Source organism: Miniopterus natalensis, chromosome 11, assembly GCF_054644295.1.
Source record: "Miniopterus natalensis isolate mMinNat1 chromosome 11, mMinNat1.hap1, whole genome shotgun sequence".
Classification (NCBI taxonomy): Eukaryota; Metazoa; Chordata; class Mammalia; order Chiroptera; family Miniopteridae; genus Miniopterus; species Miniopterus natalensis.
In genome coordinates this window covers 38,754,698-38,777,618 of record NC_142091.1, presented here as the reverse complement: position 1 = coordinate 38,777,618, position 22,921 = coordinate 38,754,698, and the positions used below count along the sequence as shown (strand labels likewise).

At 35.5% G+C, this 22,921-nt stretch overlaps 1 protein-coding gene across 1 annotated transcript in view; it reads left to right on the top strand.

Annotated features, from left to right (window-relative positions):
• The window catches only part of PPME1 (protein phosphatase methylesterase 1), a 45,986-nt gene that overhangs the window by 2,663 nt on the left and 20,402 nt on the right, over positions 1-22,921 (top strand). The window contains exons 2-5 of the mRNA XM_087821665.1: positions 11,322-11,416; positions 11,972-12,063; positions 19,638-19,695; positions 20,426-20,477. Coding sequence (XP_087677791.1) covers positions 11,322-11,416; positions 11,972-12,063; positions 19,638-19,695; positions 20,426-20,477 — 297 coding nt within the window. The remainder of the gene's footprint in view (positions 1-11,321; positions 11,417-11,971; positions 12,064-19,637; positions 19,696-20,425; positions 20,478-22,921) is intronic.

The following is a 22,921-nucleotide window of genomic DNA, read 5'->3' as shown; positions in this document are numbered from 1 at the left end:
ACTTAATTTGAATTGTGTAGCTTACTCCTTTGCAAATACTCTAGGATTTAGTCTTTTTCCTCAGTCCTGATTTATGAAGTTTTACTTCCACCAATTTCAAAGGATCCTTTATTTTTCCTGTACTCACTTGCTTTTTTCTTATCTTACCATCTTTTTCTACTCCCCCTTCTATCCCTTATTTTCAAGATGGGCCTGTTTCTTTGATACTCTCTTATATTACTTAACTCTTTTAACAATTTTTCATAATCTTTGCTCAATTTCACTAACCTTATTTAGATGTGTGTATATTATGGATTTTGAATCACATAAATACATTTCCTTCTCCCAGGTTATAAGAGAATTCATAAAGCTTTTTTGTTGTTTTTCAGGACCAATAGGGTGTTTTTTTTTACATCCATTTTAAATTTATCTCGATGTGCAAAGTGAGAAATGGAGCCAATTTTATCTTTATCCACAGGCTGTCCAGTTGTTGTAACACCATTCATAAAAAATACTTTTCCCAATATGTATTTCACCTCAAAAAAAATAATCCATTTCTCCACTGATTAAAATGACATCTTTATTATATACCAAATTTCCACATAGATTTGGGTCTGTTTATGAAGTTTCTTTCCCCCTTTTTTTTATGTGCCACTACACTTTTAATTAGAGAGGCATTATTAATATGTTTTAGTAGATGGTAGAGGTAGGTTCTCTCTCATTTCTAAGATTTTCCTGTCTCTTCTTTCTTGTTTATTCTTACAAATAAACTTTCTAATCAACTAGACTAGTGTCAGAAAAAATCTTGATAGTATTTTTATTGGGACTATATTAAATATGTAAAATAACTTAGAATAAACATTTTAATGATATTGAGTCTTCTTTAAAGAAATATAGTATGAATACCTTTTGAAGGAAAAATATTTCAGATCCCAAGGATAGGGATAATGCTTTATGTATAAGAGTGAACCCCATATTACCCTTATATAATTATAAAACTCAACAAATTTACTATTTAAATACAATAAACATACAAAACTCCCCAAATCAAAATAGCAACATTACATTAATGTGAAATAATTTATTTTGCTTTTATTGGCTTACTGTGGTTTAAAGCAAAAAGATATTAATAGGAAGTTCCAGAGTTAATTCAGTCAGTCATTTCACACTATTATTCAGGACCCAGGCTTTTTGCGTCCTTTCTTTTGCCATTTTTAGATATGTTGGCTTTTCATTCTCTTCCTTGTTACCTTATGGTTGCAGGATGGCAACTTCACTTGCATCTTACCTTTATTCTGTCGAAATAAAAAAAGAAGGAACAGGGGCAAAGACCTTTTCCTAGCTAAGCTTGTTTTTCTTTTTGTTGTTGTTGTTCTCTCTCTCTAGAAAGGGAAACTTCCCAGTATATTTTTCACGTAAGTCTTATTGTCTAGAGCTGGTTCACATGTCCATCCTAAGACCAATTGCTGTCAGTATGGAATGTGATTACTATTACTACTTTAGACCAATTCTGATAATTCCCTTGGGCTGAGGGAAGATAACAAGATAACTCTACTAACTACTAAAACAGGTTGGAATTCTGTTAGGGAATAGAGACTGGAAAGTGGGAAAAGATTGTAGGCAGTTAACAGCAGCTACCTCAAGTCCTGATATTAGCAAGTGGGGTAAACTGATCTTCTGACTTCAGATTCCCTACTGTTTTCACTGGAGCACGGGTATAGGACATGATCCCTCCTCCCCACTCCACTTTCTCCCTTTTCCACTTGTGCCAGATTTGAGCCCCTTGACCTGAGCACTTCTGAGTTAAATGTCCATTTTTTCCATTGTTGCTAGTCTATTGCCAGCAAATACATTTCTTCTTAGGGTCTCCAAAATTGGATAATTGGATTTTTTTAAACCTAATGAGCCCTCCTTATTCTGTTACTTGCTGTCAGATTTGAGAAAACACTTCTGGTTGGTTAGGAAAAACTTTTTCCTTCATGCTATGAAATACTTTTTTTTAAAGAAGAAAGTTTTAATTCATAGCGCTATTAAAAGAGTTGTCCATTTATACATCTCACTTAGATGTTCTTCAAAATGCAGTATAGATATACCTAGTTCTATTGTGTTTCACTTGATTGTACTTCACAGATACTGTGTTTTTTATAAGGTTTTGAAGGCAGGACCCTCCACCAGCAAAAAGATTATGACTCACTTTATTGCTATATTCGCTTTATTGTGGTGGTCTTGGACAGAACCCACAATATCTCTGAGGAATGCCTGTATTGACAACCAGTCCTAAGCATGTACTACCAATATATTTTGAAGACCGAATAAGAGATTATGTTGAAAATCCCAGTCATTCCAAACCATAGCAGAAGGCTGAAGTTGTGACTAGATTTGCCCATAGACCATAATTTGCTAACTCCATATCAATACTATTAGTTCTGTACTTCTACTGTCTTATAATAGAATATAGGTTTTAAATCAGCATACTAGGATTCCCTTCCTGGCTTTACTACATTCTATTTAACTGGTGCAAACTTGACTTTATTTTCTTAAAATGTGAGTAATACTAGCCTTAAAGAGTTGTTTTTGAGAAGAAAGAGATGATATATATGTGGAATCATTACTTAAGTTGTAAAGCTATATAATGGAAACTTATTTACTGTATTTTATAAATTCTAAGATATATTTCTTTTCATACTTAAAATAATAGTATCTTAACAATTGCTGTTTGTCAGGTAACAGCCCTAACTTGTTTCTCATTGCCAGTGCATGACTGAACACCAAAACCAGCATCAAAACTTGCAGAATAGTTGTTGGCAGCTTGGAAGAAAATTAACTTTTCAAAATTGATTGATTGATTTGAGAGAGAGAGAGACAGACAGACGTCAATTTGTTGTTTCACTTATTTATGCTTTCATTGGTTGCTTCTTGTATGTGCCCTGACCGGGGATCAAACCTGCAACCTTGGCATATTGGGACAACACCCTAACCAACTGAACTACCTGGCCAGGGCAAAAGTGGAGCATTTTTAACCACTAATAACGGGATGGTTGTAAGAATGAGTTAAGCAATGTACCTAAAGTAAGAGTCAGAAGTAAGGTAGCTCTCTATATAATGGGAAAGTTGGCATATGAGCTGGTGTTTAGTTTTAAGAAACACTCCATCACCAATGTTCTTGTGAAGAAGAGAGGACTATATTAGTCACAATGATTCAGAGTAGGACTCACAATATGAAGAAATTGGCTAGAAATACCTTAAGAATTTTATTTTGCTCTCATTTTCCTTTTTATATGTACCCATAAGTGATATATGATGAATCAATGTAAGTACATTGATATTTCAGGAAATATAAAAGGAATTCTAAGTGATTAAAGTGTTATATCATACTTTAATTGGTAGCTCTTTTTTCTTAAAAGGTACATAAAATTATCGTTCATCTTACAATTGATGGTGCCTTATCTGTTCTGTTAACAAGCAGATTGTGATCTATTTGTTTAGTCTTCCCTAATTTAATTGTAAGCTCCTTTTGTGTTTTAGTTACATGCCCCAAAGTGGTTAGCACACAGATCAGTAAACATTTGATGAATTAATGAATGATGCTCAGATACAGTGGACATATGACAGTTTTTTCCAATAGTTTAGAATTGTCTGCCCTGAATTTAGTAGGGAAGTAAATGAAAGGGAAGAGCCATTGACCTGTTGAGCATAGAAGTGAGATTTTAAAACTGTGATTATTGACATTATGTATGCAAAAATTAACTATACTCTGTTTATATTCTTCCGTGATTCCATATTTATATCCCTCTATCTTTATCCTATTAAGAAAGTACAGCTCAAGTTGTTGTGAGGATTAAATTTAAATAATATAAAATGCCTATCACATGCATGTCTCATTTGTTTCATAGAATACTGCTTATCCCTTTAATTAAACCATCTTTTCATTAAGCATAAGAACCTGTTCAAAGTATATTAAAATCACTTCAAATTCAGTTTTCTGTGTTAATCACCTGAACCTATATTATTATTAACTGAATTTCATCACAAATAGCATTTTAGCATGTTATGGCTAAGTAGGCTTGGGGGTGGAGCTACCCAGAGAATCTACCAATATTTCATAATACTGTTAATCGGGGGAAATGTGCTTCGGTTTTCCTGACAACATATTTACAAACCTTTGGAATATAAACCCATATTTAAGTTGGAAAATCTCTATACTGACATTTTTTCCCACTAAATATTGGGAGATCGTAATCTTTTATTGGCAATTAGAGGATTTGTACTTTTGCCTCTTCCCTATCTAGGTCATTATTTAATATGGACAATATTTCAAATTTTTATAGTATTTAATTTGACAAAATCTTCACCAGGTCCCCTTTTTATCCCTGTAAGTGCCCCCCAAAAGATTGGATGTTCTGTGAGCTCTCATGGTATGCTAGGCTTTTTTCTGTCACAGCTATAGTATAGAGCGACTATTTATTTATCTGTTTCCCTCCTGGCCATGAGCTCTTTGAGGACAAGAACTGAGTTTTTATTCATCCATCTATGGGAACTTCTGGCCTGCTGTTTGCCCTAGTACCCAGGAAGTATAATAGAGCATAGTCAAATATCTCTTTAATTGAATTGGAATTAGATTAGCTACTTATACAAGCAAATTGTGACTGGAAAGAGTCTCTAAAATAATTACCCTGAAGCTATTTGCTTATGAAGTATGTATTTTATATTTTCATGGCATCTAGCTGAGTCTGGGGAGCGGGTTATATGGCTGTTGGTCTGAAATATACTTCATGAGAGGCTTCTATATGGACTTCAGTGGCTGAAATTTTTTTTTTCCAATTACAGTTTATTTTTTTATTAAGCTATTCAGAAATATGTTACATAATGGACCTTAACCTTAACTTCAGTGCATTTTCTGAGAATACGGATATTTTTATTCTCCTTATGTAATTATCAAATTCAAAAAATTTAACATTGAGACAAAATGTCTTTTATAGCATTTTTGTTGTTGTTGGTCTTGATCCAGGATCCCATATTTCATTTAGTTGTCATGTCTCTTTTTTTAAAAAATATTTTTTTATTGATTTCAGAGAGAGGAAGGGAGAGGGGGAGAGAGAGAGAAACATCAATGAGAGAGAAACATTGATCAGCTGCCTCCTGCATGCCCCCTACTGTGGATCGAACCTATAACCCGGACATGTACCCTGACCAGGAATTGAACCATGATCTCCTGGTTCATAGGTCAGCACTCAGCCACTGAGCCATGCTGGCCAGGCATTACTCTTTTTTAAATATATTTTTTAATCCTAACGGAAGGATATGTTTTTATTGATTTTAGCGAGGAAAAGAGAGAGGCAGAGAGAGAGAGAGATGTCAGAGAGAAACATCAATCAGTTGCTTCCTGCATGTACCCTGACTAGGGATCAAACTCAAAACCTGGGTATGTACCCTGACTGGGAATCGAAGTCTTAACTCTTTGGTGCACAGGACGATGCTCCAGCCGACTAAGTCTAATCAGTATCATGTCTCTTGAGTCTTCTTTAATCTGGATCAGTTCCTTAGCCTTTGTCCAGTATGATGTCAATGTAAGAAATGTCCAAACGGGTAGAGAATTTTTATGACTATTTGAGTCAAACTGATAACATGCCAGTGAGCAAGAACTGAAATCTTCCTTCAGTTACGGTTTCAATATTATTATTATTATTAAATATATCTTTATTGATTTCAGAGAGAGGAAAGGAGAGGGAGAGAGAGAGATAGAAACATCAATGGTGAGAGTCATTGATTGAGCCCGCAACCTGGGCATGTGCCCTGACCGGGAATCGAACCCTGGTCGCCTAGATCCTAGGTCAACGCTCAACCGCTGAGCCACGCCCGGCCGGGCAGCCCTAGGCATTTTAACATGCATATTCAATATGTAAAAGTCCAAGTTTAATCAATATTTTTGCCATTTTCCTGAAATAACACAAAGACTTTAGAGACCTGTGACAGGCAGAATAATTACACCCCAAACGAACTCAGGTCGTATCCCTGGATCCTGTAAATGTATTCTTTAAAATGGCAGAGGAGAATTAAGGTTGTAACCTGCTGAATTTAAAGAGATTATTATGATGTGTCTGGGTGTGGGCCTCTTTGGTTCTTTTTGCTTGGGACTCCCTGCCTCCTGAATTTGTGTGACTTTTTCCTTCACCAGGTTAGGGAAGTTTTCTGCTATTACTTCTTCAAATAGGCTTCTCTAACCCTTGCTTACTTTCTATATCTTCTGGTACTCCTATGATATGAATATTGTTATGTTTAATGTTGTTCCATAGCTCCCTTAAACTGTCCTCCTGTTTTTTAATTGTTTTTTCTTTTTGGTTCTCTGATTGAGTGATTTTTTTCTACTCTGTCGTCTAATTCGCTGATCCGATCCTCAGCTTCCCCTAATCTGCTGTTTATTCCTTCCAATGTATATTTTATTTCTACTATGCCATTCTTAATTTCCTTCATAGTTTCCATATCTTTTCTCATGCTGTTGAGCATTTTTCATGATCAGTATTCTGAACTGTATATCTGATAATGGCTTATTTCCATTTCATTTAGCTCTTCTTCTGGAGAATTCTTTTGTTCTTTCATTTGGGGATTGTTTTTTTGTCTCCCCATTTTGGCTGCCTGTTTGGGTTTGTTTCTATGTATTAGGTAGATCTGCTAGGGCTCCCAGTCTTTTGTGTTTTTTTAAAATATATCTTTATTGATTTCAGGGAGAGGAAAGGAGAGGGAGAAAGAGAGATAGAAACATCAATGATGAGAGAGTCATTGATCGAGCCTGCAACCCGGGCATGTGCCCTGACCAGGAATCGAACCCCGGTCGCCTGGATCCCAGGTCGACACTCAACCGCTGAGCCGCGCCCGGCCGGGCAGGGCTCCCAGTCTTTTGGATGGTCTCTGGTGCAGGACAATGTCAGACGCAGTTTGTGGCTGGCCTTGAGTACCCTGTTTGAAGCTTTCGGCACTCCACAGCTTGTTGTTCCTTCTCCCCAGTCGTGATTAATGTAGCTTTGTAGTGTTCCATTACCTTTTACTGGAAACTTTATGAGGATTCAAAAAGGAGGATTCTGCTTATTAGCCTCAAAGCCTAATAATAATAATAATATTAATAATAATAATAGATGTTTACTGAGACACCCAGATAAGTGCTTTACACACATTAGCTTATTTCATACTGTCAACAGGTAATCATCAGTGTGTCAAACTCTGAGCAGATGTTGATGAACAAATGTAGAATGATCACGCTGTTGTGGATCTCATATTAGTAGCAAATTAACACAGGCTAATTTGAGAGTAACCAAGGGATAAGAAGGCTACTCTAATCCTCATATCAACCCCTATAAAATAGGAAGTATAATTCCATCTGACATGAAGCAATGCAGGCTTAGAGAAGTTAAGTGAAGTTAAGTGACTTGCCCAAGGTCACACAATTAATAAAGGCAGAACTAGGTTATGAAAACAAATGGATAATTAATTTACATTGAGGATATATTAAGGGTTTAGTAATTCCTCCTTTTCTTCTTTTAAAAAAATTCTTCTTCTTTCTGCTGGAAATAGGTTGTTACAGTCAAAGTATGACCAAGGGTTCTTAATTTGGGATTCATAAATGGGTGTCCTGAAGCCAGTGGAACTGTACATAAAATATATTCTGATGCCTTTTTTTTGAGTGAAACTTTATAGCGCTTTTCAGATTCTTAACAGGGCCTGTGATAATAGCAAAGGGTCCATAAACAATTTGAATCATGTGGTTTAGGCAGAAGCCATATTTCCTTTGTGTTTCTCAAAGTACTGTTTTGTTCCCTCTCTGCCAAACTCCTTTCTCTGGTAGCGAGAGATGGGAGGAAATTATACATTTATTTTGTTAGGTTTGAAATAAACTTTATTGTGACATCAAAAATCATATATACATACATATATATATATATATCTCCAAAGTAGATTGTTATTTACAAATTGTAGGGCTTAATAATTCATCTCTCTGTTAGTTCAGAACTTTAGAATTGACTTTGATTCTACTGTCTTTCATATATTTAACATTCCTTTAAGATTTGTTGATTGCATTTTTGAAAGGTCTTTATTTTCCTCCTTTTTAATTCCATTGCCAGTTTAGACTCCCATCTTCTAACCAAGTTATTGCAACATATTATTTTCTAGAATCAAGTCTATTTTATATCTTTTACCACATTGATCTTCCTAAAATACTTTAATTTGTACATTTAATTGACTCTTCATTATCTACAACACCATCTAAACCCTGTCTGACTTTTGGGACCCTAACATACAAACAACAGAAAAAAAGACATATTATATTCCCTACTTTATTGTATCTAATATTATTCTTTCTCCACTGTCTGCTTTTAGTTGTATCAGCTTCTGTTAGTTTTTCAGAACTGCTGTACTTATTCCCATGTATTGCAGTTAGCTATTTTTAAAATTTTGTTTTTTATCAGTGTCTCCTATGACAGGCACCATACTGGATCCTTATTTGTGCCCTTCTCTCTCCGTTAAATGTCTTCTTTACTCCTCCCTATTTCTGTTACTCCAAATTCTGGCTTTCGTTCAGTGCCTAGCTTAAGTATTTTTCCTTTGAAGCCTCTCTTTATTTCCCAAGCTGAAAGTAATCTTTCTTCCCCCCTGTGAATATTCACAGCACTTTAGCCATACCTCTTAAGTTATTTAACTCTTTATATTATGTCAGATATTTAGGTATTTGACATTAGCTTCTTGAGAACAGGCATTATTTCACTAGTATATAAAGATTAATGTAAGGTCCTTGCTATCTACTTCATGTCTAACATTGGTTGCAAAGTTACCTGAATGTGTTGTGTAAAAACAATTGTGTGTTCAAATGAAGATGTTATAAGTATGCTAGAAAAATCTCTGGGAGTAGGAGTAACCTTTGGAGGTATAGATTATTGGTTCTTTTACCAAATGGGATTACTCATATTTTGGTATAAATTGGGTAGTCTCTGGAACTTTTTTTTTTGATGAAGGAAATTAGAAGTGGAGGTTATTCTCCTAGTAGAATTTCTATTTATAGGAAGTAATTTTTCTTTAACTGGTACCTAGCCAACTTGGAAAGTTTCTGTGGCCTTGACAAAGTCAACCATATTTGGACTCTGAAAAGGAAACCTCTGATAATATACCCTTATTACTTTTCAGAAGCATAAATGAGAGAGCGAGAGAGGAAAAAAAGAATCTGAGAATTATTAATACAGCATTGGGGTAAAGAGCAGAAGGTTTGAAGAGCGGTGGAACTGGATTTGAATGTTGTCACTGCCACTTAGTAGTTGTATAACCTTGGGCAAGTTACTTTGTATCTGTAAATCTGCTTTTTATTTGTGAAATGGGGATAAAAATAACTCAAAGTTTTGTGAGGATTAAATGGAATCCTGCCTATACTTGGCACAGTGAGTGTTGTGTACAGTAAATGTTAGATACTAGTACTATGATATAAAAAGTCCGTTTATGTAAGAGATCCTTAGAATCCATTATAACATGCTTGGCATGCCATGTTGTTATACTTGAAATCAGTATATGTGTAGGTGGATTTGTGAGTGACTGATGAGTCGGTAGAATTAAGAGTTTTGCTTTTAGTTTTCCAGTAAGAATCCAAATGCAACCAGCAAATGAAAAAAAGTGGTCTAGGCTAAAGTTGTAGTTTACTTCCACAGAGGCAGTTTTTCTATCAGAAGATAGGATTACTCACATAATGAGCAAATGCCAGATATATTAGATTTTAAAAAATATTTTATTTAGTCACTACAGTCCAAGGCAGAAGAGAAGGAGTTTAAATAATTTGAATTTGCCCAAGCCCATACTGTGTTAGGGTTTTGTAGGGAATTATAGGGAAGTAGTAGGAACTGTGAGGAATTTGAACTCCTCTCTCATTCCAAATCATATACTCTACCTTTGTATTCCTAGCACCTCTCTCTCAACTTGGGGAACTTTAAAAATCAGTGCCTCAGTCACACCTCAGACCATTTAAATCAATTTTTAGAAGTGAGACCCAATCATCAATATTTTTAAAAGCTCCCCAGGTGATTTTATTATTACATGGATTGAAAACTACTGACCTATATCAGTGCCTACAAGAGAGTAAATATTTAATAAATGCTTGACTTTTGAAAGAATATATACCTGACTGCCGAGATGCTCACTTGTAATTCTTTCCAGTATTATAGTCAACCTAGAGTACTTTTGTATTAACTTAAGTCTTAAAGAGGGCTTTGTATTATATTTTGTACCTATTCTCCACTCAGCCCCATGGCATATGTCTAGCAAGATGTCTGGCGAGAGGTAATGTTTTGTTGCTCATATAATTCTGAATTTCCTCCATTACTGGAAAGAATAGGTGTGGAAGTAGGGGAAGGCTCAGGATTTCTTTCTTGTGTCCCATTCAAGATTGAAGACAGGTTGTAAATATTCATTTATTGGTTGTTTTGTTTTAAAATAGTCTTAGATTTTTTAATAATACTTGGTTCAAATTCAGAAGATAGGGATATACATTGAAGATTGTCCCTCTTATCTCCCAGGATGCCATCAGTGTTTATCAGTATTCTTCCAGAGATATTCTAAACATATATAAATAATCATATTTATACATATTTCCCATTTTTACCCAAATGGTAGTGTGTGTATCATGTTTGTTTGTTTGTTTACTTAACAGTTTATCTTCCCATACATAAAGAATTTTATCAGTATATAAATGTTTCCTTCTTTTAACAACTGAATATTTCTTTATTTACAATTTATTTTAATCATTCACCTGTTGATGGATATTTAGGTTGTTTTCAGTTTTTCTCTATTACAAATGATGCTACGGTGAATAGATAAGTCATTTCATTTCTTTGTGAGCATATATTTGTATAAAGCCTTAGAAATTCAGGGTGTTGATATTGCCAGTTTGCCTTGTATGAAGGTTGAATATTTGTTGGCTGGGAAATGATAAATGTGAAATTCTGTGAGGGATTAAAGGGATGAAGAAGTGTAAGTGACCAAAAATTATTGTAGCAGGTTGAGAGGATAAGAATGAGCCGATAGCCAAGAATAAAGAGAAAGAACTGCCGGGTTTTGTGGTGTGTGTATACACGGGACACATTTATGATTAAAATATACTAATGAATTTCCTTAAATCCTAAAATTTTTTACTCTTAAAATATATTTTAAATGAGATAGTTTGTGTATGAAAACTCTTCATATCGTTAAGGGAAAAATATCCTTGCTGTTTGCATTTCAGATTTACATTTAACATTTGTTTGATCAAGATTTTTATCTTTTCATGCACAACTATTTTTTACTTGAAATCTCTCTTCCTCTTTTTATTTCCTTAGCCCTGGAAGAAAGCGGGACTTTTCTCCTGTGTCTTGGAGTCAGTACTTTGAGTCCATGGAAGATGTAGAAGTAGAGAATGAAACTGGCAAGGATATATCCTTTGCAAAATGGCTTTTTCTTTAGTAAGCTTATAGTGTTGTTTAAGTAGGAGACTTCTGTAGTTCCTAAAATGTTCCTTATTACTGTTGTGTATTTCATTTTTATTCTCCACCTGTTTTTTTGTGTGGCATGGAACATTACCTGTAAGTCATTGCCAATATTTTACGTGGCTATAATTGTCTAATGCATGGGGAAGGGATTAAGAATTAAATTTTTAAAACCGGTATATTTCTTAAGTGCCCAGGGGAAAATTTCATGAGTCAAGTGAGTTGAGCTGGTTCTTAGCATCTAGAAACCAGGGACTATGTCCTCATTAGTGCAAAGGAAATCAGCTTTTTTTCCATTGTAAAAATGGTCATACTGGTCCTATGCTTCAAAAACAGAAGTTAGGTATCTCGGAAACTTCTATTTAAGTGTCTCTTAAGTTTGGAAGTCTGCAGCTTTGCATGTAGCTTCGTGCTGCATGAGTTTTCTCATCAACATTTTTATATGACTAATCAAAAACTTCAATGAACAAAGCTTAGATACGTTATCTTTAACTATTCATACACTTTTCGAGTTTATAAGAGTGGTTCAGAGGGTCCAGTCCTGCTCCTCCTGCATGGAGGAGGCCATTCCGCCCTTTCTTGGGCTGTGTTCACGGTAAGTAAGTAGTTGATAGAAGTAGGTGTTAGCGTGATCATTGTTTACTTCTGGATTAATATAACTAGCCTAACTATTCTTCTGTGCTCACTTATATGGCTTGATTATAAGAAGGTTATGAATGAGGGTCAATTTTGTATTTATTATGGTAGGCCAATATCACCTGTTCTTTAAACTAAAGGTTCTTAACTGGGGTGAGCTTCAGTGCATGAATTCTTCAAACAGTTTGTAAAATGTTTTACATACATTTCATTGAGATGAGGGGGATGGAATTTGTGCCTTGTCAAAAGTAGGGGTCTGTGTCTCAGTATTCTAAGTAATGGATAAGCGGACACATTCTATTCAGGTGCTTCAGATAGAGATAATTTCTATCTGTCATTTTTCTCCCTCATAGAGCCTATTGTAGTACTTTATACATAGACATGTCCCATAAGTATTTGGAAAATAATCCTTCTTTTTTACAAATGATGCTTTACATTTTAATGGTACCTGTGAGCTACTAGGAAGTAAGCAATGTTTGGTTGATGATAACCTGGTCTAGAATAGAGGATATGTGTCTGTGTGAATGCCTTTGTAGATCTTCCTGATATTCTTGACTCAGGTGTGGCCGTCCATGTGCAAAGAGAGATTCTGCTAAGGGAGATACTAGCAATATTCCTATAAAAAGTGAAATCATGATATCTACTTATGTGTATCAAGCAAATACACATACTTCCTCTAATTACCACTAGGGAGTGTGAGGGACAGAAAATGGGAGCAAATGGGAACGCAGCACTAGATACCTGGAGCCAGTTGGCTGTAGAGTTGAGGAGGCTTTTGAATATATCATTTTGTTTCTGGCAAAATTATTGTGATTAAGTATAAAATCACCTTCTAGTCTCCTCTATTAGATTATGAATCCTTTGAGAACAGGGATAATGTCTTACTCTTTTTTGTTTCCCAGATGCCTGAAACAATTCTTGACACATAGGCACTTATTCAACTGTTATCCTGTCTTGTTTGCTACTTCCTTTCTCTTTTCTCTTGCTTTAGGATATAGCTGTATGATTTACCCATAAGTGCCAGGCTCTTTCATGTCTCTAGACTGTGTTGTCAAATAGAGATATAATGCAAGCCATATATGTAATTTTCAATTTCAGAATAGGGACATTAAATAGCTAAAAAGAAACAGATAAAATTAATTTTAACATATTTTATTTAATTCATTCTACCCCAAATGTTATCATTTTAACAGGTAATCAATATAAAAATTACTGTTGAGATATTTCACATTATTTTTTATACTGTCTTTGAAATCCAGTGTGTATTTTATACTTATAGCACATTTCAGTTTGGACTAGCCACATTTCAAGTCCTTAGTAGCATAGCTTTAGACATTTACATTCCTCAACTAGATTGTAAGCTTTTTTGTTGTTGTTAATCCTCACTTTTGAGGATATTTTTTCCACTGATTTTTGTTTTTTAGAGAGAGTGGAAGGGATAGGGAGGAGAGAGAGAGAAACACAACATTGTGAAAGAAACACATCGATTGGTTGCCTCCCTCACACACCCCAACTGGGGCTGGGGATGAGACCTGCAACCCAAGTACGTGCCCTTGACCAGGAATTCAGTTTGCATCCCTTTGGTGTGTGGGCCAGCGCTCTAACCACCGACCCACTGGCCAGGGTGATTGTAATCTTTTTTAGAGGCAAAGATCATGGTTTATTTTTGCCTGGCACATATTGTGTGCTTAAGGAATGTTTTTTGAAATGAACAGATAACAGCAACATCTTCCTAATGTAACAGGTACAGTAATAATAAATATACTCCAGTTGCCCTGAACCAAGGTCAGAGCCGCCAGAAGTGGCTCATGTACCATGACTTGCCTGGCTCTGCTCTAAGCTAATATACACTGTCACTGGGCAGCTAACACATTGGAGACGTGGAAGGAAAGAGATATGTGACTGGGGAGAGGAAAGAAGCACTATCTAAATTGGCATCACATTCAGACAACTGTATTGAAACTTGCTAAGGATAGTGACTCCAGACTGCCTCATCAGAAATTTGGCAAAAAGTAGTCTATGGACAGGAAAAGCTTTATTCCAAGAATAGTAATTAATGGGTTACAAGATTTTGTAAAATTTGATGAGAAGTACATGTGTAGGCTAGAGGTGGCCTCACTATAGTCTTTGAACTTTTGAGCTGCTTCCTAGTAGTCTAGTGCAAAATCAGAGATAACATTACCTATTTGAGCATTCAGAGCCCTTAGAGATGAGGGATCTAGGTAGGGCTAGAACAGACTTTTCACAAAACAGCTATTGCTTTTAACACTAAGAGAAGGAACAATGAAGTAGGAGTCTAGCTCCAGTTTTATTGGTACTAGTAAAACATCTTTGAGAAAGCTACTTTAGCCCTTGGGCAAGCTACATAAGCCTTTATTCTCCAAATACAGGCTCCTTACACTTCAAGGTTTCTTTGAAGATTATGTAAAGTAATGGATATAAAAACCTGTACAAATATTATTATAAGCTATTTGTTGACATGTATTGATATTAAATATTTTTATCCTATCGACTGGAACAATGAAATAAGATGGAAAGAGCCTGGCATAGAGGAAGTGATTGATAAATAGCTGCTGACATTATTATACTTGAATACATGAGCACACATTATTATATTTGTTATCATTGTAGAGGATATCTCTGGTTCTTCTTTTACCAAAATATATTCTACAGATTACAAATTCCATGAGAAATTAATGAAATAGGGATTTTGTGATTAAATGACTTTGAGAAATACTACATGTAATATCCTTTTCTTATTCCTCTCTCGGAAATTCATCCTACATATCAGTATATTATTAAAGCCTTTATTAAATCTATTTAATTTCAACGGTGTCTTCCAAATATATTTGACTGCTCTATTCCCTTTTTATAAAATATTTAAAACAATTGAATCTGAAGTGTCTGCTGATTCTCACACTTTGTGAAACTCCTTTGTAGATAGATCATTGTGTCCTGATTGCTTATCTGGTTTTCTTGTGTAACCAAGGAAATTCCCTACCACTCAATTAACCTAATAGATTGGACTTGGCTGGTTAAATTTGCCTGCCCTTTTTTGTTGTTATTTCTGCCAGTGTACCAGCCCACTGAATGAGTTTATATGTGACCATGCTTTGAAAATAAAAATGGCTACATAAAAGTTGGTGCTCTTGTAATTGACTGGACTCCAGAGCTCATATTTCCTCAAGTACTGGAATGTGTCTGTGAATCCAGAGGGCAGCTCTGGCAAATAGCAGGAATAAGCTAAAGCATATTATAATCATGAGAGGCAGAATTTCCCTTAGACCTTTGCTCAGATAATATTTAGTAGAATAAGGCAATAAAATAGAAGCAAAAAGGCCCTAGCATAGCAGGAAGACAAGTATACTGACAGACAAAGGAAGAGATGAACAGCTGTGATTGATGTTTATGGTGCTAGATCATGAGACCCTTGAGAGCAGGACTGTGCCTTATTCACCCTTATAGGTGTAGCACACAGGGCCAGGCATGGAGCTGATGCTCCGTAGCTCTTCCTTGAATAAGTTAATACCAACTTCCAACAATTAAGAAAAGGTTACATTTTGTTCATTGTGTCCTGTTTAAGAAAGCAGAAAAGTAGGTAATTTTCCTAAAGGGTTTATCAAATGACAGTAAGTCATTTACATTTGACTGATAAATAAAGAAGTTGTATAACATGGTTAGAAAAATCCCTAACTCCAAAAGACACAAGGCCAAAGGACATGAAGAGATAGTTCATAGAGAGCAAACAGAGAATGTTTATCCTCACTAGTAATCAGATATGATTCATAAGAGGTATCATTTTTTTACATATCAAATTAATATTTCTCAAAACAAATCCTCTGTTGGCAAAGGTACTAGAAAAGGAATACTTGCAAACATTGCTGGTGGCATTTAAATAGCGCTTTTTTGGAAAGTAATTTACACTGTGATTGAATCATCAAATACTATATTGTTTGACATAGGCATTGTACTTTTAAGAATCTGTTCTAAGGAAAAATACCAAATATGGGAAGAGCCATTTGTCTAAAATTAACAATCCCAATGTCCAACAATAAGTAAATGGTTAAGTATACTGGATGTACCTATAAGACAAAATATTATAGAACCTTTTAAAAGAATTCTCCTGGACGCTATGGAAAAAGCTTTTTTCCTGTTTTTCTGTTTTCTAGGTTTTCTTTCAGTTGTATGTTTTTTAATTACTTTCATAACTTAAAGATTGTTTTTTCTTTAATGGACACTGTTTTCAAAGTAAAAAGTTTATATTAATTTAAAAAGTTGTATTCAAAGATTGTATTCAGTTCTGTATCCCACAAGTTAAAAGGAGATTGGCAAACAAATTTGTCCAGAAAAGAGCATCCAGGATTAGAGTACTTAAAATAACAGCATTCAACTTTATGTTTGGCCTGAGAAAAGCAAAGACTTGGGAGGCATAATACTTGCTTTCAACTGTAATGTTAATTTTTTTAAAATCAGCACATCTTTTAAAAATTTATTATGTGCCAGGTACTGTGCTAAGTGCTTACCTTCATGATCCCATTTCATCCTTTCTGTATTTCTGTGAGGTTAGGCAGATGAGAACATTAAAATTTAGAGAAATAACAGCTCGTTGCAGCCCCAGAATGTAAAACTACCTCTGTCTGCCTCCAGTGTCATGTTTCTCTGGAGACCAGTTCTACACTGCCTAAGAGTAGATACTCAGGGCAGAAGCTATAGATACATATTTTTGATACACATAAGGCAGAGCTTCTAAAGATTGGGACAGTTTCAAAGCAGACAAGGCCCTCTGCAGTGGAAAAGTAAGCATCATCTTGGTAGTGTTCCAGCATAGTGCATATTGTAGAATTTAATTGTGAATATATCCTAAAGTTCCTTCTTATCCATCATTTATAAAATTTCTGGTCCTGAGTAGAAATGCTTTTGCATTAAATGTTTTGTGGGGTTTTGGGGGGAACCCCAGAGATTCACCTGAACAAGCTCTATTAACTGTCAAGAGAAAGCATTTCTACTTTGGCTTTAGTAACAGGAAAAAAAACAACCCTGTGTGTGTATGTGTGAGAGATTATCTTTGATTAAAGGATGATAACTAAGGGAAATTATGGTCTTTTAAAAGGTAAGCTTTAGATTTCTAAAAAATTAATTTTTTGGAATTCTTTATTCCTTGTTTATATTCAGTAAATTTGTTATTACTGTAGTTGTTGCTATAATAATCAAGTTGATCATATGTAGTGGATAATACAATACTTAGGGCTTCTATAGACCTCTCCATCAGCAAGTACTGGGTATAACAGACTGGCATAATTGCTGTGGGAGAATTCAGAACTAAGCAGAAATTAGTTTGGCTGAGAAAGCAGAGGAGCAGTGGGAGCTCATTAATACATACAGCCTCAGCAGGCTAGATTTTCCCAGCCTCCAGTTGTTTTCAGCTTTGGTACCTCTAAGGGACCTGGGACCAAACAAGTGTGAATTGATTGAAGCCAGTAATTGAATCTGTAATCTCTGTTGATTCTTCTTTCAGTTAATTCAGTTCATGTTAGCAAATATTTACTGAGTATATTCTATATTTCAGGTATTGTGCTGGGTTACTAAAGATAGGAAAGTGAGCGTTCATCTTTAACAGGATTAGCCAGCCAATCAGCAAATACTTGATAAACCCTTGTTTTGTACAAGGCAGTATGCTAGGTCCTATAGGTACAGTAGAGAATTATATATGCTATCTTCTTGTTCATATGATGATTTAAGTCTAATAGGGAAGGTAGGAAAAATGGAGATGGCACATATATACAAATAATAAGCAAAAATTTTAAGAAGCTTTCATTTCAGACAGATTGGGGTTTGACTCTCAAAACCGCTTAATCTGCCAAGCTTTAGTTTCTTAATCTGTAAAGTGGATATATACCATCTAGTTAATAGGGTGGTTGTGAGAATAAACAAAAGATGCGCAGTTCTTAATAAAGTGCTTTACTCAAGCACTCAGTTTTAGATGAATTTACAGCATCTAATGTAGGAGGTACAAAAGTAACGGAGGATATAAACTTATAAAAATGGGCCTATCTTACTAGTAATGAGGAAAATATAAAGTAAAATAAAAAAATACCACTTTTCACTGATAAATTAGCCAAAGTTATAAAATTTGAGGATGTGTCATGTGTCTCTGAGGATACCTGTTTCTCCACACCTTCACCAATACTTGATATACCTCTCATAATCTGTTTTGTCAGCTACAAAAATTAGGCTAATATTTTCCCAATCTACTTCTCAGAGAGATAATTTGGTGAGATAACGAAGTGATACAAAAAATGTTATTACCACCCAGATTTTACGTCTGTTCTTGTCTGTTATGCTCTAATCTAGGACTAGGATGAACTTAGAATTATTACAATCACCAGGGGAACTCTAAAATGTGTAGATACCCTGGCCCCTCTGATGGATTAGCCTGGGTAGTAGTATTTCCTAAAGCTCCTTATGTGATTCTGTTATGCAGCCAGAGTTGAGAACCACCTGGAGCCAGGCTGCTTGGATTTTAATCTTGGCTTCACCATTTATTAGCACTTATTAGCTGTTTGGCCCTAATCAAGTTACTTAAATCTCTCTGTAAAATGTCCTCACCTGTAACATGATGAAAATTACGTCTAAATAAGAGTTGTGAGGAGAAAGAGAATTAATTTGAAGAACTTAGATTGGTGCTAAAACTAAAGTCATCCCAATTCCTGATTTTAAATTTTATAGCAAAGCTACAGTAATCAAAACAGTGTGATACTGGCATAAAAATAGGCCAATGAAACAGAATCAAGACCTCAGGAATAAACCCACACATATGTGAACAACCAGTATTTGACAAGGGAACCAAAAAGACTCAATGGGGAAAAGATAGTCTTTTCAATGAATGGTGCTGAGAAAACTGGCTAACCACATGCAGAAGAATGAAATTGGACCCCTATCTTACGCCACTCACAAAGATTAACTTGAAATAGTTTACAGACTTAAATGTAAGACCTGAACCTATAAAACTATTGGAAGGTTGCATTTTCATTTTTGCGGTTTGGTTTGTTTGCTATATAGAAGCTTTTTAGTTTGATGTAGTCCCACTTGTGTATTTTTGCTTTTGTTGTCTGTGCTTTTGTTGTTATAACAAAAAAATTATTGCCAAGATCAATGTTAAGTGGCTTTTTCCCTGTTTCCTTCCAGGGAAAAGATAACCAAGGAATATGGATGAAAATCATAGTTAATAGCAGAATGCAGAGGATCACTGCTTAGAGATACTCACTCTGTGTTTCATGAAAAGCTAGGAAGAGTTAAGCTTTATGGAGGGATTTAGGTGGAGAGAGCCATATTTTGAAGTTGGAATAGAACCATTATATGCACCAATAAAGCAGAAAATTGTCATTTAAAAATTTTGCCTAAAATTGGAAAGTCGTCTTTTGATTGTCTTGAGATCCTTGAATTCTGATAGCAGTTCATTCAACAAAGTTATTGGTAATGGGGAAAAATTTGTTAACCCATAATGTATCTTACTACTTTTCCTTTTCCTCCTAGGCAGCAATCATTAGTAGGGTTCAGTGTAGGATTGTGGCTTTGGATCTGCGAGGTCATGGTGAGTGAAGTTCTTTTTTTTATTCTTTTTTTACTAATCTTCACCTGAGGATATTTTTCCCATTGATTTTTAGAGAGTGTAGGAGGGAGGAAGGGGGGAGGGGAGAAAAACATCAATGTGAGAGACACATCGATTGGTTGCCTCCCTCACAGGCCCCGACCAGGGCAGTGGGTAGGACCTGCAAACCCAGATACATGCCCTTGACTGGGAATCAAACACAAGACTCTTTGGTGCACGGGGCCCATGCTCCAACCACTGATCCACACCAGCCAGGGCGAGTGAAAGTCTTAATTAGTTCTGACTGAATGACGTTATTTGCCAAGCCCTTTGAATAGTGTTAAGTATTAAAATTGCAGCGTGGCCATCAAATAACCTGGTCTTTCCATGTGGGCACTTTGAGAGAAGTTCTAGCTTGCAGTTTTAATAAATATTTTATAAACACACACACACATATATTTGTTGTTGTTTAGCTAAGAAAATGTCCTTTAACCAAATTCTGATGCTGGTGTTATATAAGGAATGTGAATAAATCATTTTTAGGGTACTGTAATTATCCTCCTTATGGTGTGCAACTATAAAGGTGTGTGTAACAAAATTTTTGCTAAGTCCACCATATATAAGTATAAAGTTCCCATTTTATTGTCCAAAGGTGAGATTTTTGAAAGAGAATACTCTTGTGCTTATAATTCCTATCCTTGGAAATTTTATTTTTAAAATATTTTCTTTTTAGGTGAAACAAAAGTCAAGAATTCTGAAGACCTGTCCGCAGAAACAATGGCAAAGTAAGTAATCTAATATTGTTTGTACATCACCTGACTTTCATTAGTATTATAAAGAGTAGCATACCTTTATCACTCTCCTGGTGAGATTGTTAGAAAATAATTCGTAAATGCTCTGTTCTCTTTTACTTCTATATCTGGTGTCTCCTTACTATTTAATCTCAAAGAAACATTCATCTTTATTGGTATATTCAATATGATGGTCATACTTAAAGCACTTGAAAATTCTTCAAGCCACAGTTTAATTTGTATTGGCTTTTGAAAAGTTTTCTTTTGTTGAAATTGTTAAATAGAATCTGGATATCAGTTGGGGACTCATGCTTGGAAAAGTAATTGTATACAAGAGTCCATGTGAAGTGTTCTTAAGGTATACTGCACACATTCTTTTTCCAATGTCCTCTCAGTAGTTGATCAACTTTGGCCAAAAATATCTTGCCCCTTCTTTCTTTAGCAGCTTTAATCCAAGAATAAACTGTTTTTCCTTTAGAGCCCAAACTCATGTGGCCATAATTTTATTGTTTATAATAGATGCTTTTTTTTTTTTTTTTAATCCTCACTTGAGGATATTTTTCCATTGCTTTTCAAAGAGAGTGGAAGGGAGAGAGAGAGAGAAAAAGAGCCCATCAGTGTGAGACAGACACATGGATTGGTTGTTTCCCGCACATGCCCTTACTGGTGGGGATTGAGCCTGCAGCGGAGGTACGTGCCCTTGGCCGGAGTCAAACCCGGACTCTTCAGTCTGCAGAGCGACACTCTAACCACTGAGCAAAACTGGCCAGGGCTGCCAGGCTTTATTAAGTGTAAAATAAGCCTTTATTAAAAATAAATAATTAATTAATTTAAGTTATTTAAATTTGCATTAATAACTCTGTAGTGTAGATATTATCACTTTTTTACCAGTGAGGAAACTAGTTTAAATAGGTTGAATAACTGTATGAGGTCACACAGTTAATGGACCAAAATTGTGATCATTCAACTATAGAGTTTGTCAGAGAGAGAGAGGAGAGGGGAGGGGGAGGGGCAGGGAGAGGGAGATGAGTTATTAATAAGCTATTGTATACCTAAAAGTTTAAGAGGATTCCGTGGCTGGTATGGCTTGGTTGAGCTTTGACCCATGCACTAAGAGGTTGCTGGTTTGATTCCTGATCAGGGCACATGCCTGGGTTTCGGGCTCATTCCTCAGTAGAGGGCATGCAGGAGGAAGCTGATCGATGTTTCTTTCTCATTGATGTTTTTCTCTCTTCCTCTCCCTTCTTCTCTCTCTAAAATCAATAAAAACATATTAAAAAAAGTGTAAGAGGGTAAGTCTTACGTTAAGTGTTCTTAACACACAAACACATGCACACACAAAAGGGATTCAGGGAAACTTTTGGAGGTAATGGATGTGATTAAGGTGATCCTTGAGTTATGTTAACACAAATACATACATACACACACACACACACTCTTACCAAATTGTATAAATTAATTATGTATCGCTTTGTATACTAATTATACCTCAATAAAGCTAGGAAAGAAAAACATTGGGGATGGGGGTTGGAATGCTGGAGAAATCGGGCACTGGGGAAGCTGTATGTGGTGCAGGAGCTGGAGGCTTCCTCTCCTTCAGGACCTGGGTACTAGGGAAGTGCAAATTATGGGAGCTTGTGGAGAAAACACACATGAATCAGGAACAAAACCCTCTGCATTGTCTCTCCTGTGTCCTCTACTGATGTAGCATAACATCTTGCCAGCTGGCAAAGGAAAAACATTTCAAGCCCTCAGACCCAATATTGCAGAAAGGTGAGTTGGGGCTGAGAGATGATAAGTTGATAACTGGCCCCCAAAATTTAGAGAAAATAAATGATTAAAATAATCTAGAACTGATGATGATGATACCAGGAATGATAAGAGCCAATGAATTGGATTCTTGCTGAAATAGTCTAAGCAATAAAACTTTTATATGATTTCTGAATTCAATCACTCTGTGAAACAAAAATCCCAGGTTGGTTATACTTAATGGGCGATTAGTGGGGTTTTCAGATAGTACTGACAGAATGATTTTCACCTTACATACCAACTTTAGAACCTATACCTTACATAAGATGCAACTCCACTGAAAGTAGAAGAGCCAAGATTTGAGCTTACTCTGATATTCCTTTTCTGTTATGTCTGTGATGTGCTATACTGCTTTTCAGAAAATGAATCTAGTATTAATAAGTATGATAAAACCCCCTTAGAGAGCAACTACTGAAATTATGGTACATCCAGTTACAGACTAGATTTGTCGTTAATCTCTACTTCATTTTTATTTTATTTCTCCGGAATTTCAGGACATTTCTCAAGTAAGATTCTAATCTTGGTGACTGAATTCTTTGACTAACTTTAATAATACATTTCTCCTAGTGATAAATGACCAATGGGTTGATCATAACCAACTTTTATCTGGACGAAATATACCTTTCCTG